The sequence below is a fragment of the Cygnus olor genome, chromosome 2 (genome assembly GCF_009769625.2).
Source record: "Cygnus olor isolate bCygOlo1 chromosome 2, bCygOlo1.pri.v2, whole genome shotgun sequence".
Taxonomy (NCBI): domain Eukaryota; kingdom Metazoa; phylum Chordata; class Aves; order Anseriformes; family Anatidae; genus Cygnus; species Cygnus olor.
The window spans coordinates 137070453-137084765 of record NC_049170.1 but is presented as its reverse complement, the minus strand read 5'-3'; the positions used below and the strand labels follow the sequence as shown (position 1 = coordinate 137084765).

Sequence of the window (14313 nt, the reverse complement as noted above, 5' to 3'; positions counted from 1 at the left end):
TTTAATTTAGACCTACTTGAAGCTTGCCCAGTGATAGGTCCTCATCTCCAAGAAACGACAAACTACCATGCCCAACCAGATGCCACCCCCGTTACAAAGCAGGATGTCCAAAATGACTTGATCCCACCAGCATTCAGCAAAGTTAGGCAGAAGGTGCATGAAGAAGAGCTACAGAATACAGCAAAAAGATTCTGGGTGAGGAACGGCACAGAATTAATACAAATTCATTTTTAAGAACACATTCAAATGTCAGTTTTTCAGTACACACCATACTTCAAGGACATGAGCCACAATCACTGAAATTTGATGGGAGTGCTTCCATTGACTTTGGAAGGCTTTGGGTAAGAGTACGTAAGACCTCAGGGCTCCTTCTCACCATTCCCTGCTGGGGCAATGCTGTACATGAAGACATCACTCAGCTTTTGGCCTCAAAGAGGATACACGGAACATTTACAGCAGTGCATGAAGCAAGCAAGACTACTGCACTTCTTGGAGGAAAGCAGATGTTTTGTGCTTTAAAAAAATTGGAAAAATAAACTTTGTCTTTTTTTTTCTTACCATTTTTAAGTAGCATGCTGTCTAAACCAGAAAAAAAGATGCAGTAAGTAGAATGGACCTGTTTTTAAATAGCTGTCAGCACTAAAATGTGCTGGAATTCAGAACTTAAGACTTGCTCTAATTTAAAAAAAAAATCACAACTCTTTTTTTTTTTTTTTTTTTAAGAAAATTTAGTGACTGTAAGAAGAGTTAGAATTCACCAGTAACTCAGACACTGCAAGCTTTGCTGCTATACTTGATCCAGAATGGCTCCAGCAGTTAAGAGCATACTGGTAAGCACTAATTGTGAAGGTACTTTTGAGATGAAGATACTGGAAAATAGCCCAGAAACAAATCAATGTCAGACTGAAAAGCTGCCACCACTGGGACAGAGCAAGACAAATTCAGGCCCATAAAAATTTCCCCTGGAAAATGATTTACTTCTTTAGCAATCAGTTCCTTTCTGAACTTAATCCTCAGCTTAACTGAAGACTACTATGAGGCATCAGTAAGTCAGTTAAATGTATTTACAGATAATTTTGATAGCTTTTGTTAGAGTGGAGGAAGACGATTGGCCAGATGGCCACAGTTGAGGCAAGATACAAGCATAATTTACTGAGAAAAGGATTCAGCTCTTCTCATCCTCCTTTAAAAGGAAAATAATTTTATTATTTGTTCTGCAAGGGGAAAAAAATAAAATAATTAGAAAAAAAATCAGAGCAACCCAGAAGTTAGAGACTGAAAAAAAATCTAGCTGTGGACTGGCACTCGACAGAGCCACATGTTAAACTGTCCCCTTGAAATACTCATGCAGCTGCTTAACAAAACACATAGGTAAGTAAATAACCCTCCCATAAGCATGGCACAAGTTTTGTCAGTAAATGAACATACATAATTTGATTTGTGTGTCTGTGGAATATTATTGGTACGATTTTGTGGCAGAGTATCTTTTGTTGACAAATGCATAAATAAAATACCCCCAAAATCAGATGTGTGAAGAGGAACAAGAAGAATGTTCTCGGTACACAGCAAAAATGACTAGTGGTCAAGTTAAAATAAATCACAGTGCCTGATGTTGACAAGTGACCCTCCCTTTGAAAACTCTTGCAAAATGTATCAAAGCAGCTTGGCTGTCTTTGCCAACGCTATATTGAATTTCAACCTGTAAAGAAGAAAATTTGACTTCTCTTCAGGCCTTACGCTATACAGTGCTGCTTGTTATCTTGCTACAAACAGCTTCCCTTTCATGTTTTAAGTAAATTTAACACAAAAAGGGACACTAGGCTATGAATCTCAGTATGCAATAATCCAGACAAAGGCACCAGAAGTTACAGGTAGTGAGGCAGCAAAGAACAGCCCACAGGTGTTGGGCAGTCCGTCTCGGAGCTGCTCGCTGCTTTCTCAGAACAAGAGACCAAGGCCTGCCCACGTCCCAGCTTTAATCCGATAGTAAGCAGCGTGAGCCAAGTGTCCCATTTCAGAATGGGGAGCCGGCTCAAATCCATTAATGCTAACAGGAGATGCACAGCTAAATCCCTATGTAACTGCCCTGATAACTTCTGCAGGTTTCTAATGACTCTCCTGAATTAACCAATTCATTAAAAATCCATTTGGGTGGTGATAACCTCTCCATATGTTGAACCTTACCCAACACATTGTCTGTCCCAATGATCTGCCTTTCAGCAAGTGGGAACACTAGACACTCCACGCGGTGTCAAGTTGAAGGCGATGGTTGTGTAAAGATCAACTGAACGATAAGAGAGTGTGTGAAACAAATCCAAATTTAAACTTCTTTTCCAGGGGAAAAACGAGTACAATAACTACCAAAGTTGTTCTTTGTGAATGGGTACTTGTGAAATTCTGAGCTTAAAACAGTTTCAAAAAACTGCTTAAAAAACAGCGTATCCTTGAATGCCACAGAACAAAACATTTTTTGGATATGAGTTCATGGCACCAATATTTTCAAACCCAAAAATTTAATTTCAGACAACTAGATCCTTATCTATATTTCTGAATTATAAATGCACTGTCAGATAAGCCAAGCATTGTCAAGAAGGTAAGCTCTACAGAAAACTAGCTTTAAAGATTAATTTCACGTGTTTATATTTACATTCGGTATTTTAAGTACAACAGGTTAAACTACACTGCCCTCAAAGCTGATAAAAAGTGGATTTTTTTTTCTCTGAATTGTCTTCAATTGAATTTCTTTTTTCAATTTCTTGTAATTGAAAGTTAATCAGCTTGAACGCTCAAAACAGATCTAACAATAAAGATCGGCAGTCCAAGCAATAGTCAATTGACTAAATCAAGTTAGGTATCTGTAGTTTGTTTTTTTTTAAAATAACTTTTGACACTTTTAAATCCTATTTTAACTGACTTAAACACGTGCTTGGGAGAATCATGGTAAAGCTGGATAACAAAAATAAGTCAATGGTCCCCCAAACCACGGTACAGAGGACTACAATGGGTGTGAACTAATTTAAATCCTGGTCCAATAAAAACCTCATTTTTATGTCAGTGAACATGAATAAATGAGGCTTGTGGGGTATGACTTAACTAAACAAGTGGTTACGCCCTCAGGCCTCATAACAGAAAACAGCACACTGCATGATATCCTGCTCTTTCATATAGACTTCTCCCCTCGGGTCCTCTCACTTCCCTTGGGGATCCCTCAACTCCTTTTCACTGTGCAGTATTTAAACATTTTTATGGTGTATAAACCATACAAAATGTTCAAATGCCATTATATTTGGAGTAAGGGAATCATGACAGTTGATGACAGGTACTGCAAGGTGAAAACGGAGAATAACTGCTCAAAACCAGGGCGTACAAATCAGCACCTGAAATAATACGAGGGTTGGCACCTATTACAGCAGAAATACAAAGTATGGATGGCATCAATATGCTGGCCAAGAATTCCCTTCTACTCGGGTAAACCACCACCTGCCCAACTTACCTAAAGCTCAGCTTGCTGTTCTCCACTAGTGCAACCCAATTAATTGCTCTGCACCTGGTTTATAAGGCTTAAAACACAGATCTGTACTGAGAGCTAGTGAGTCATCCTTCTAGGAACATTCACCCTCTCCCCCGGAACAATTAAAGGCTCACGTGTTTTCTTACACTTGAGATAAATGGGTGACCTACCTCCGTGAGCTCCCAGGTGATGCTAATAGTCCAGCACAGCCCGTAGCTGCGGATCAGCAAAGCCTTCATAGCCCAGCCCCAGAAATGCCCAAAAGCAAATATATCAAAGTGGCTGAGGATTCTCTCCCAAGTGATAACATGGCAGTTCACAGCATACTCCTGTTAAAGATAAAAGATATAAACAAACAGAACTTCAATGAACAGGCAGCTGCAGAAACACTAGAACGAGGGAATTTCTTTCTACCCAGTGCAACAAGCCTGAAATTATAAAGATATTAAAATATACCCCCTTCTTCTCCTGAACTCTGCAGGAAAACTTGTGAGACCAAGACTCAAGGTCATCACAGTACAGTTCTAATTTAAAGGGAGATAACGTAGACATCGGTGCTTAGTGGAGCATGTATTTCTCACGTGACAGAGGAACAGCAGAAGCAGTAAAATCAATAATAACAACAGCAAACAACAGTACTCCAGAAAACAGTTATTTGCTTTTCTTTTGGGGTTTTGATTTGAAATAACTACCTTTCCCCACCTTCGTGATGTCTGGGGTTCAGAACTGCTCATCAATAACTAATCCTCACCAGTTTGTGATGTCAAGATATTGATCTCAATGTTCACTTGAGTATCCTTATTGCTTTACTTTTCTCAATTTCCAAGGACACATTCATATTGAGAAGGTCATAGGGATGAAGAGGGGGAAGAAATAAATCAAAGTGAACTGGCAACAGTTGTTATAGATGAGCGGTCGATTCCTTAAGAATATCAATTAATATTTCAGTCACCAATATCAAAGGAAATGTGTTCTCTGATCACGTTGTACAGCAAGAGCTAGAAATCACTGCCCGCTTGAAATAGATAAATAAATCAGGATTCTACCAGGAAGCTGAATCTGAGGGGTTGTCTGTCTGTCACCGGGCACAAACTGAACTACCCCCAACTGGAAATGCACACATACAAAACCCTCTGCTCTCCAACCCTCCTAAAATATACATTGCCATCTGCAGGTAACAACACAGCACTGCTCAGAGCTGTTGAATTGAGAAAGGCTTCTCCCTCAGGCCAGAACTATTGCTAACCCTGCACAAATGAACCGTGACCAAGTTGAAAAAGGGATGGTAGAGAAATGATTAAATCCTGGTCTCCATAAAGACAAGAATGCAGAATTTCACACAAATACTCCTCCCATCTCTCACGTTCCCTGTCAAGAGGCAGATCGGTCCCACCATGGAACTGTAAGTATCCCCTGTTGGCGGTGCTCCCTGACGTGAAAGCGTGATGCTGCTTTTTGCAGATGCCAATGCTGTTATCATTCAGAGAAAGGTGTTTCACCTGTCCTAAGGATGGCAAAGCTGCAGCTTTAGTGCAAGTACCCAAAGGGATCTGAAACTGGTTTATATGCTGCATTCCAAGCACAACTGGAAACAGCTTGGCAGGGTGTTGGACAAATCCACACACACACACACACACACACACACTAGAGTTGCTGTCCTCATTTCTGCTTCTTTTCCCTCACACACATATAAAGAAAAACATCCAGGATCAAATCTCAGGAAACTCTGAATCGAAGTCATTTTGGTACCTTGATCTACACGCACAAGTAAGTCTTAAAGCCATTGTATTTCTCTTCCTGAGCAAAAGCACAAGAAGCACTCAACATACAAAGGAAGGTACAGGCTCCTAGTTATGCCATGGTATCTGAAATTCTGTGATGACTGGACACAAGAAGGTTATACTTTAAAAGTAAGCTTCTTTTTCAGGACTCTCGCCTGGTGTATATATATATGAAAAGAGAAAAAAACATTTTTGCTTTTATTTTTACTACGACAGACACAGACTTCTAGGTTGGAAGAGACCTCAAGATCATTGAGTCCAACCTCCGACCTAACACTAAGTCCTCCACTAAACCATATTACTAAGCTCTACATCTAAACGTCTTTTAAAGACCTCCAGGGATGGTGACTCCACCACCTCCCTGGGCAGCCCATTCCAATGCTTAATAACCCTTTCAGTAAAGAAGTACTTCCTAACATCCAACCTAAAACTCCCCTGTCGCAACTTTCGCCCATTCCCCCTCGTCCTGTCACCAGGCACGTGGGAGAACAGACCAACCCCCACCTCGCTACAGCCTCCTTTAAGGTAACTGTAGAGAGCGATAAGGTCGCCCCTGAGCCTCCTCTTCTCCAGGCTGAACAATCCCAGCTCCCTCAGCCGCTCCTCGTAAGACTTGTTCTCCAGACCCCTCACCAGCTTCGTTGCCCTTCTCTGGACTCTCTCGAGCACGTCCATGTCCTTCCTGTAGCGAGGGGCCCAAAACTGAACACAGTACTCAAGGTGCGGCCTCACCAGAGCCGAGTACAGGGGCACAATCACTTCCCCAGACCTGCTGGCCACACTGCTTCTTATACAGGCCAGGATGCTGTTGGCCTTCTTGGCCACCTGAGCACACTGCTGGCTCATATTCAGCTGCCTATCAACCAGTACTCCCAGGTCCTTCTCTGCCAGGCAGCTTTCCAACCACTCATCTCCCAGCCTGTAGCTCTGCTCGGGGTTGTTGCGCCCCAGGTGCAGGACCCGGCACTTGGCCTTGTTGAACTTCATACAGTTGACCTCAGCCCATCGGTCCAGCCTATCCAGATCAGGACCCCCCACCCCATACATCATCTTTTCAGCTGCCGCTCTGCCAGTCATACAATGACATGCGTTTAACTTTCTTTTATACTCAAGCAACTTTGCCAGAACAAGAGACCAAACTGCAGCCTCCATTATCATTGCAATTCAAAAATTTACTCCAACTTTCTTTAGATGACAGTTATCAGGATCAGTAGTTCAGAAGTTTCTGCTGCTGCTACCAGCAGGAAATCTGCTGTACTGTGGTTCTGTGCCAGCAGTAATACTAGTCCTCCCCTGACTTGAATTTATTTCTAGCTTAAATGACAGGAGAGCCAGGTGAGCCTGGCTTACCAGCAGACTCTTCGTGTCAGCTCCCTTTTGTTGCTCAGCAACACCACCACCGCCCATGCTCAGGCTCCATTTAGGAACGTGTCCTCCCGGCGCCCTAACAGCAGGCTGCCCGTGCCTCACCACCACCACTGCATGTCCTGTAAAACGTCCCACCAGGGGCCTCGCCACAGGCCACAGGGGAACTCCTGCTCTGTGCCCGGAGCACCTCCTGCCCTCCTTCTGCAGCGGCCTTGGGGTCTGCAGGGCTGCTTCGCACTCCTCTCTCCCAGTTGTTGTTATGCAGCCAATTATTTTTTTAATTTTTTTTTCTCCCCCCTTTCTTGAATCTGCTCTCCCAGAAGACTGTTTTTCACACCAACTGATTTCAATGTCACTAAATAGCAGTTGACACAAAAGGCTCGTTGACTCTATCAAGTACAGGCACAACCTTGCATTGCACATGCCAGTAAATTCAGATTTATCCCTTCCCGCTCACGCGAAACATACCTAAAGTAGCCAAAATGTCCAATAAGGTGCCGAGGATACATACCATAATATCTGCTTCCCTTGTGGCGTACCGAAGATTAGGATCCAGCCAGTACATCACTGCTTTTACCTGCTCAAAGTTAAGGAAGAGCACAAACACCAGGAACAGAAAATAGAGCACGCTGAGACCTGCAAAAAGACTCCGCTTTAGAATCACATTCACAAAAAAAATTTTGGACACAGAAGGTCCAAAAAGCTTTCAAACTGTTACTCAGCACATGCCCACTTTGCACAATTAAGTTTCCTACCTACAGCGGCTACAAGCAAAGAAGCTTAAGAAACAAGGCAGGTGGTAACCTTTGAGCACTCCGTCTTTCGTATTATCTCCTGCTTCTTGTGATACGATACGTGCTCAGCTCTATCAACCCAGTCAAAAAAGAATCAGTCCAGACAGTTTGGGCACAAGTAACACAAGTCTGAGATCAGGAAGCTCTGTAGTAAGAGAGACATCAGGACCACAGGACTGGATTGGCTTTTTACCTTTACTTTAAGGTATTGTTGGTCTCATTAATGCTAGCCTCCAAGCCTAAATGCAGATTTCAGCACCGAGATCAATTTACTAATCTGACAACAAAGAGTGGTTACAAATATACACTGGAGGACTGGCATGCTTGAGTTACTTTTGCGAGTTGGAAAATTTGCTGTTTGAAGCTTTTGAAGATAAAGATGATGATATGCTTTCATACCATTATAAATTAAGAAACACCATTGCATTTGAGACTACCTCCTCTCTCCTCCCAACGTCAGAGTATGGATTTTATAAAAAAAAAAATCAAAACTTGTATGAAGTTAAGAAGGGTCCTAGGTGTAGATCTGTAGATAGATGAAGCTGCTTTTGGGAACGTATCTTTGCATTACTCACAAGCTCACAGATATCTAAGACCACATTTGGAAGAGGCACATAAACACACCAATGCTACAGTCTAGCGCTCAAACTTGTGTCCTGCAGTGATGCCATGGAGGGTAGAAAAATTAACGTGAATAAACTTAGTATCCGCCATCCAAAACAAACTATAGCAATTATGAAAAGAAGAACTGCAGCGTTATTAACCCCCAGGATGTGCTAGAAAAGTTCCATTCAAGTGCACACACATGTACAGGGAGTCTGTACTGTCTTCGGCAGTGTATCCCTAAAATGCGTCAGGTGAACAGACGCCAAACTGCTAAAATAAGTGCAGCCTGTGGGTGGGGGTGCGTCCTGAACTGCTGAAGATGTGCCATTCCTGCCTTTCATCGACTGTACAGACCTGAGACCTCTAGCATGGCTAAGTAAGTCGTGCCAAAGGGAGCAGGATTACAGAGGGGAAAATGTCACTCATTTTTCCTTGCAGTTTTTCCCCAGAAATACAGGGGGTCAAGCTCTGACTGGGCAAGCTCTTTTAATTTACATTTGCTGTAATCGGAAGCGAGCAGTAGGACCTGTGTTTCCCCAGCTTCAAAAGCAGCAGGATTCTTTAACCAGTACTATCTAATCAGCAGTATCCTCCCAATGTCAACAGATGAGTAATCAGCTACTTTGGGAAGCTACTTATTTTTAGCTCTATGAAGTGGCAGGAGAGAGGGACATTCATAGTCCCGTTAAAAAGAAAGGGACCAGCTTTTAAATCAAATCTACCTAATTCTTTGTAAATATGCTTAACATTTAGGCTGTGCTCTGTGAACTTTATTTTTGAAGTGTTTATGTTCCTGCCACGTAATTCAGACGTTTAAGGAGCAGGATTTCACTCAGTAACTTCTGTAGTTAATAGAATTATTTTCCCAACTATGAATACAATTAATATTTACAGCAATTTTGCTGAAATTAAAAAAAATGAAAAAATACACAGTAGGAATATTAATAAATGCATATTCGGCTGTACAACTCTGCTGTTTAAGAAAAATAGCATGTTTTGCAGATAAAGAATTACTCTACTGAACTGGATTTAATTAGAAGTAAGCTAGTTCATACAGCAGCTATAAAAAAAAACTTTTTGAGTTGGGAAGAGACGGCAGTAGAGGAATTAGGAAACATATCGACAAAACAGGATTAAAACAGAGAATCAGAGGGAATGCTCCTTTTCTGATGATTTAATTTACACCATCCCACCACAGAGAAACTCCAATGACGCTCCCAAACATAATTAAGAACAGATTATAAGCAACAGCTCAGAAGTGGGAGGGAAGAGTTATCCACAGAAGTTTGACACACAAATTATGTTTCATGACAAATCCATTCATCGGAAAAGAAAAATGGTCGGTCCTGCCGAAGCACTGAGTCAGAAACACAACTTAAAACTTACCAAAAACCATTCGCCATATTGCAGGGTGGGGGCGTGTAAAAGGTCCTGCGGAGGGTAAACAAAAAGCCTGTTAGAAAACAGTAAGAACGGCATTTCTCATCCGAAGTTTGACATAAGCACGGATCATTCTCTGTCAAGCTGTATAACATACCCAAAACTTTGGGGCTCCTGCCTGTATATTAAAAAAAAATAAAAATGTAGCAGCGCATTTGAGAGGGGAAAGAGACTGCCAATTAGCAGGACATAAACATAACATTCAATTATTTTAATGGGAGCTGTTCCCAAAACAGCAGTATACCATTGCTTAGCATATACCATATCTCAGCTGAGAATCTCTTGCTCTGCTTTGTAGACCACAGCTAACTCACGGCTTGCTCTCAGTGAAGTCAAACACACTCTTTTTACACGCTAGCAAAGAAACATGGTGCTCAGCCTTCACATGACCATGAAACGTCAGCAAACAGGCCTCCTAAAACTTCCAAACTAAGTATCCTACATCTAATAGCATCTAAGATACCCGTGCTCTTCACCGGTGTCACTATTATTTACTTTAAAGCCAGTGATTAACCTGACTTTATCAGATTAAAAACACCTGAGTTAATGCAAAATGCAGAAAAGATGAGCCTGGAAAAAGTAGGAAACATCTAAACATGAAACGTACAGTTAGGGAGCAAGATACGGCTAATTATTTTTTTCAGTGCAAGCTGTGGACTGCTCTTTCACAGCTGTAAGCATGGAGTTCATTTTTCTCTGACGCTTGGTTTTTCAGGGAGCGTTTTGTGAAAGCCATCAATTAATAATGCTCAAACATTAGAAAGATGCATCCCAGGAGCATGCCATGAGCAAAATCACCGGTCATTTATTTCTGAACACTGCCGATCCTAAGACTGGTTGGAATTGACCCAAGAATTATGCTCTTGCTGACAGCAACGAGCAAAAATTTAAAATAAATAAAACCAGAAAAGACAGCATTTCCTCTGCAGAACTAAGTGTCACCCACAGATTTTACCCCCTTTGGACTTTCTGCTCCCCATACTATTTCCAAAATCTTTGTCTGACTTAAATCTCTACTGAGCAACTGTGATTTTACACTGTAATGTGATGTAGAGGGCTCCTAACCACCACCAGGTGATTTACGCATTACGTCTCAGAATTACTGCAGAATTACACTTCTGTTAAAACACACGGAGGCAGCGTGTTTTGAAACATTACTGAAGGATCTGGCGGCATCACTACTTCGCAGTCTGAGCTGCAGCTGTGCACCTGCAAATGTGGACGCCGATTTTGAAAACCCGACTTCCTTGTTAGGTACAGACAAGCTATAAATAACTGGCACTTCACTGTTATCTCCACTCAGCGTGACTGCAACCCATTTTTATACTGTCCCTTAACATAAGGGAATTCAGAAGAGTAGAGAAAAATTACATTTAAAAGTGGCACTTTAATCAAAATAAATGTAGTGGCAATAAAGGCAAATTCACACGCTGCAAAAAATGATGTATGGACCTTACTCACCATTGGGAAAGGCTAGAACACTGATGATTAGAAAGAAGAAAATCACCGAGAGGATACCCCTCCAAATATTTTCCTCTGGGACAGAATCATCCCTGAAGAGAGAGAGAGAACATCAAAGCGTTAAAGTATTATTTTGAAGATGAAGTTGAAAGGCTCTGAAGATGTACTTACTTAAATAAAAGATTACATGGAAATTAGAAGAAATAAGCATGCTGGTTATGTACCAAGACAAGACAGTAATTGCAGCGAATGATTTTCACTCTGCACTTCTGGCTATCCTTTCTTACAAGGTGGTTGAACATAATCCACACCTGCAAGCCAGGAGCATTGCTTCTGCAGTGACTTCTAACAGTAACTAAATTTAAAGCAACGTGAAAAAAATCCTACCTTCTTAATTTTCACAGAAAAATCATCAAAAGTACTTTTACGCTGCAAATGGTGACCAAGACCAAGACTCTGGAAGCCTGGCCGCAATTCCCACCTTCCCTTCTGCTGTTTTGGTTGACCCTGCAATCCCCCTTACTTCCCTTGGCCTGTTCCCAATGCCAAATGCCTGAAGCGAGAGCAGGGTCAGGGAAAAGTGTTACTCCAATCAGCCTTTAATATTTTACTGGATTGTGTACCCTTGACACAGACCCGCCTCTGCTGGGATTGGGGGTAACCCACAGAAAAGCATCTCGCCTCACACTGCTTGGGAACTTTGTATACCAGAGAGACAGCCAAACCTAAAAGAAAATATTAACCTGTTTTCTGATGAATAACATACCGGTTATTATTTGTGCTACTGTCATACTATGACCAGAAGAGAGATCTAAGAATTCAAGGCACACCTGACCAAGCTCTTCTTTCTCTTGCAGGTAGAATTTATATTTCTACCTGCAAGAGAAAGAAGAGTCCCGCAGTGAGATTAACAAAAACAGCACCCAAGCCTTCTCATCAGCAGTCAGCTTCTGGGAGACTTCAGCAATAAAATTAGAAAAGCTTCAAACTACAGTAACAAGCACAACTACTATTTCACAATGTATCAGCTACTACTGCTCAAAGTTTCTCTATCTGGGTAATTTTAATGCACTTGAGATCAGTGTATCTATTTAAATAAATTCCTTTATTTATTCCCAACCCAAGACACAAAAAAAGTCCCAGACAACTTTAGAGGGACTACAGCTCTTTCTGGCAGAGCATTTGTCACTTTTCTGGATGGTTCAGTAATAATCTGTGACAGCACAAATGTGCTCCACGGTAGATATATTTGCTGCAGCCATAAAGTCTCTCTCTTTGCCAAGTTATTTCCCTTTCCCTCAGAACCGAACCTTAATAGCTCCATGGCAGACTTTCATCATTAGGAGACATTTGAGCGCTGTGTTAGTTCATCTGTATGGCAGCAAAAAGTACATTAAACATGAGCGGTTTCTCTGCAGGCCTTGGGGACTCCCGACAGCATTTTCCTTAAACCAGCTGACTCCGGACTTACCAGTCATTTTCCAGCAGCCACGCTGCACAGGCTGACACTTCACGCCAGCCCCGAATCCCCAGCTCCAGGACTTAACTCGGGCTCCCTTGGCAACCCCCAGAGCTCGTCTCATCCAGAGCCCTTCCCAGACAGAGCCTCAGGCCCCGAGGGCTCAGCCAAAGCCATACTCCTGCTTTAATGCATGCAAATACCACAGGCTGTCACTGGTGCCACCGACTGGCGGGGATTTCTTTATTCTGAAGAGATTACCGAAGTCACATCGCCGCACAACTCAGCGTGGCCAGGCAGGGCTCAACTGCTCCTCATTCCAAGCGAGTGGCAGAAGCATTTCTGGCTGGTTTGTTTGGAGGTGCCTCTCAGAAGGGATAGATAACCGGCCTTCTTGCCAGAAGCAGGTAAAGACAGGTAGCAGCAAGAGACCTGCTGCGGCGTGCTAGTTAAGATAAGAATTACAACGCTTGCCCAGAAGAGTTAGTCTGAGGACACCGAAGGAAACAGGGAGGCAAAATAACCGGTGGAGGAAAGACGCGATCACAACAAGCTGCAATCAGGAAAATGTGCTAAATCATCTCCTCGCTTAGCCTCAGGAACTTTGATGCTGACTTGGAAATATCGGCGTTCATGCAGCACAAATGAGATTTCTAACGCTCGTGTGGGAGGACGGAAGAAAATTCTCTCGGTTTAAACCCACTTCACAAATGCGTTTTTCAAGTCTGGCGCTTTTTGAAGAAATAATAAAAAACAAAGCACCTCATAACTTCATAATCTTTTCTTCTCTCCTGATCTTCTCCCTGTTCCAGAGCACTGCATTCCACTAGTATCTTGCAAAAACATAAAGTAGGTATTAAATCACAACGAGAAGAATTGAGGACACTGAACTGGGGTAAAAATAGCAAGGACGCTAAATTTAGAGTGTAGGGGAAAAGAAATCTTCCATAAACGCTGCTGTGCTCCACAAACATCCCCTCCAGCAGCCACCTGCCCTCCTGCAGGTCGCCTCGGGGCTGGGAAAGGGCCACATCCCTCTGCTCCAGGGAGGAAAGGGGCAGGGAAAGCGAGAGCCACTTCATGCCTCTGCTCCGGGGTGCGGCCTGGAAGCAGAGGAGCCTGCGTCTGGCTCTGTCTGGCTCGTTCAGCAGGAAACAACCTCGGCAGCTGCAGCCTTTGTCAGAGGCACCAGAAGGATGTGCTTTAAAAACAGAATGCCCACTACCCCACGCTTTAAAATGGAGAAGCTAAAAACACTCACGTTTCTTCCTCTGCATTCTGATTACTGCTCTGTGAACATTCCTGCTACCTGAAGTCCTGTCTCGCCCTCATCTGCCAGCTCAAAGGCAGTGTCATCTGCTCCCAGTGATCCCAAGGGAGGCTTGGTATATCCGAGGGAAAAGCGTTTTGTAAGTTCATGTGAACCCTTGTGTATTTCTGGCACTGAACAATTACAGAAGAGGCAAGAGAGACATTAAGGGAAGCCAGATTTCCTCTGCCTATGCTGAAGTTCCTGAAAAAACATTTTGCTGGACATCAATATGAATGTATCATGGAAAAAATCCCCTGCTTTATAAATTGATCAGGAGTGCTAAGGAACATCTGACAGCATAGGGGAAGCAAGGAAGAGGAATCATTTGTCACACCTTACTGAGCACAGGAGGAGGAAATATGAACACAGCCACTGGAGGCTTGTGCAAGAAGCTGATGGGAGCAGAAAGCCCAGAGCTGGGAGCACACACTGGAAGCACATGGGGAACTATTCCCTTCCCCCTCGGCTTTTCAGGCAGAACATATGGTTTGAGCAGTGTCCCAAATAAGGCAACAGAGGCAGCACTCTGGTATCACCCTGATTTAGGAAATTCCTGTGATGGCTGGAAATAGCAGAAAAGG

At 42.7% G+C, this 14313-nt stretch overlaps 1 protein-coding gene across 2 annotated transcripts in view; it reads right to left on the bottom strand.

Moving 5' to 3' along the window:
* PTDSS1 (phosphatidylserine synthase 1) overlaps positions 1-14313 on the bottom strand; it is a 30430-nt gene that overhangs the window by 14242 nt on the left and 1875 nt on the right. For both annotated transcript variants that reach the window (XM_040546586.1, XM_040546587.1), the window contains exons 2-6: positions 10962-11053; positions 9447-9491; positions 7172-7296; positions 3682-3840; positions 17-168 (exon numbers count right to left, since the gene is read on the bottom strand). In XM_040546586.1, the coding sequence (XP_040402520.1) occupies positions 17-168; positions 3682-3840; positions 7172-7296; positions 9447-9491; positions 10962-11053 (573 nt within the window). The remainder of the gene's footprint in view (positions 1-16; positions 169-3681; positions 3841-7171; positions 7297-9446; positions 9492-10961; positions 11054-14313) is intronic.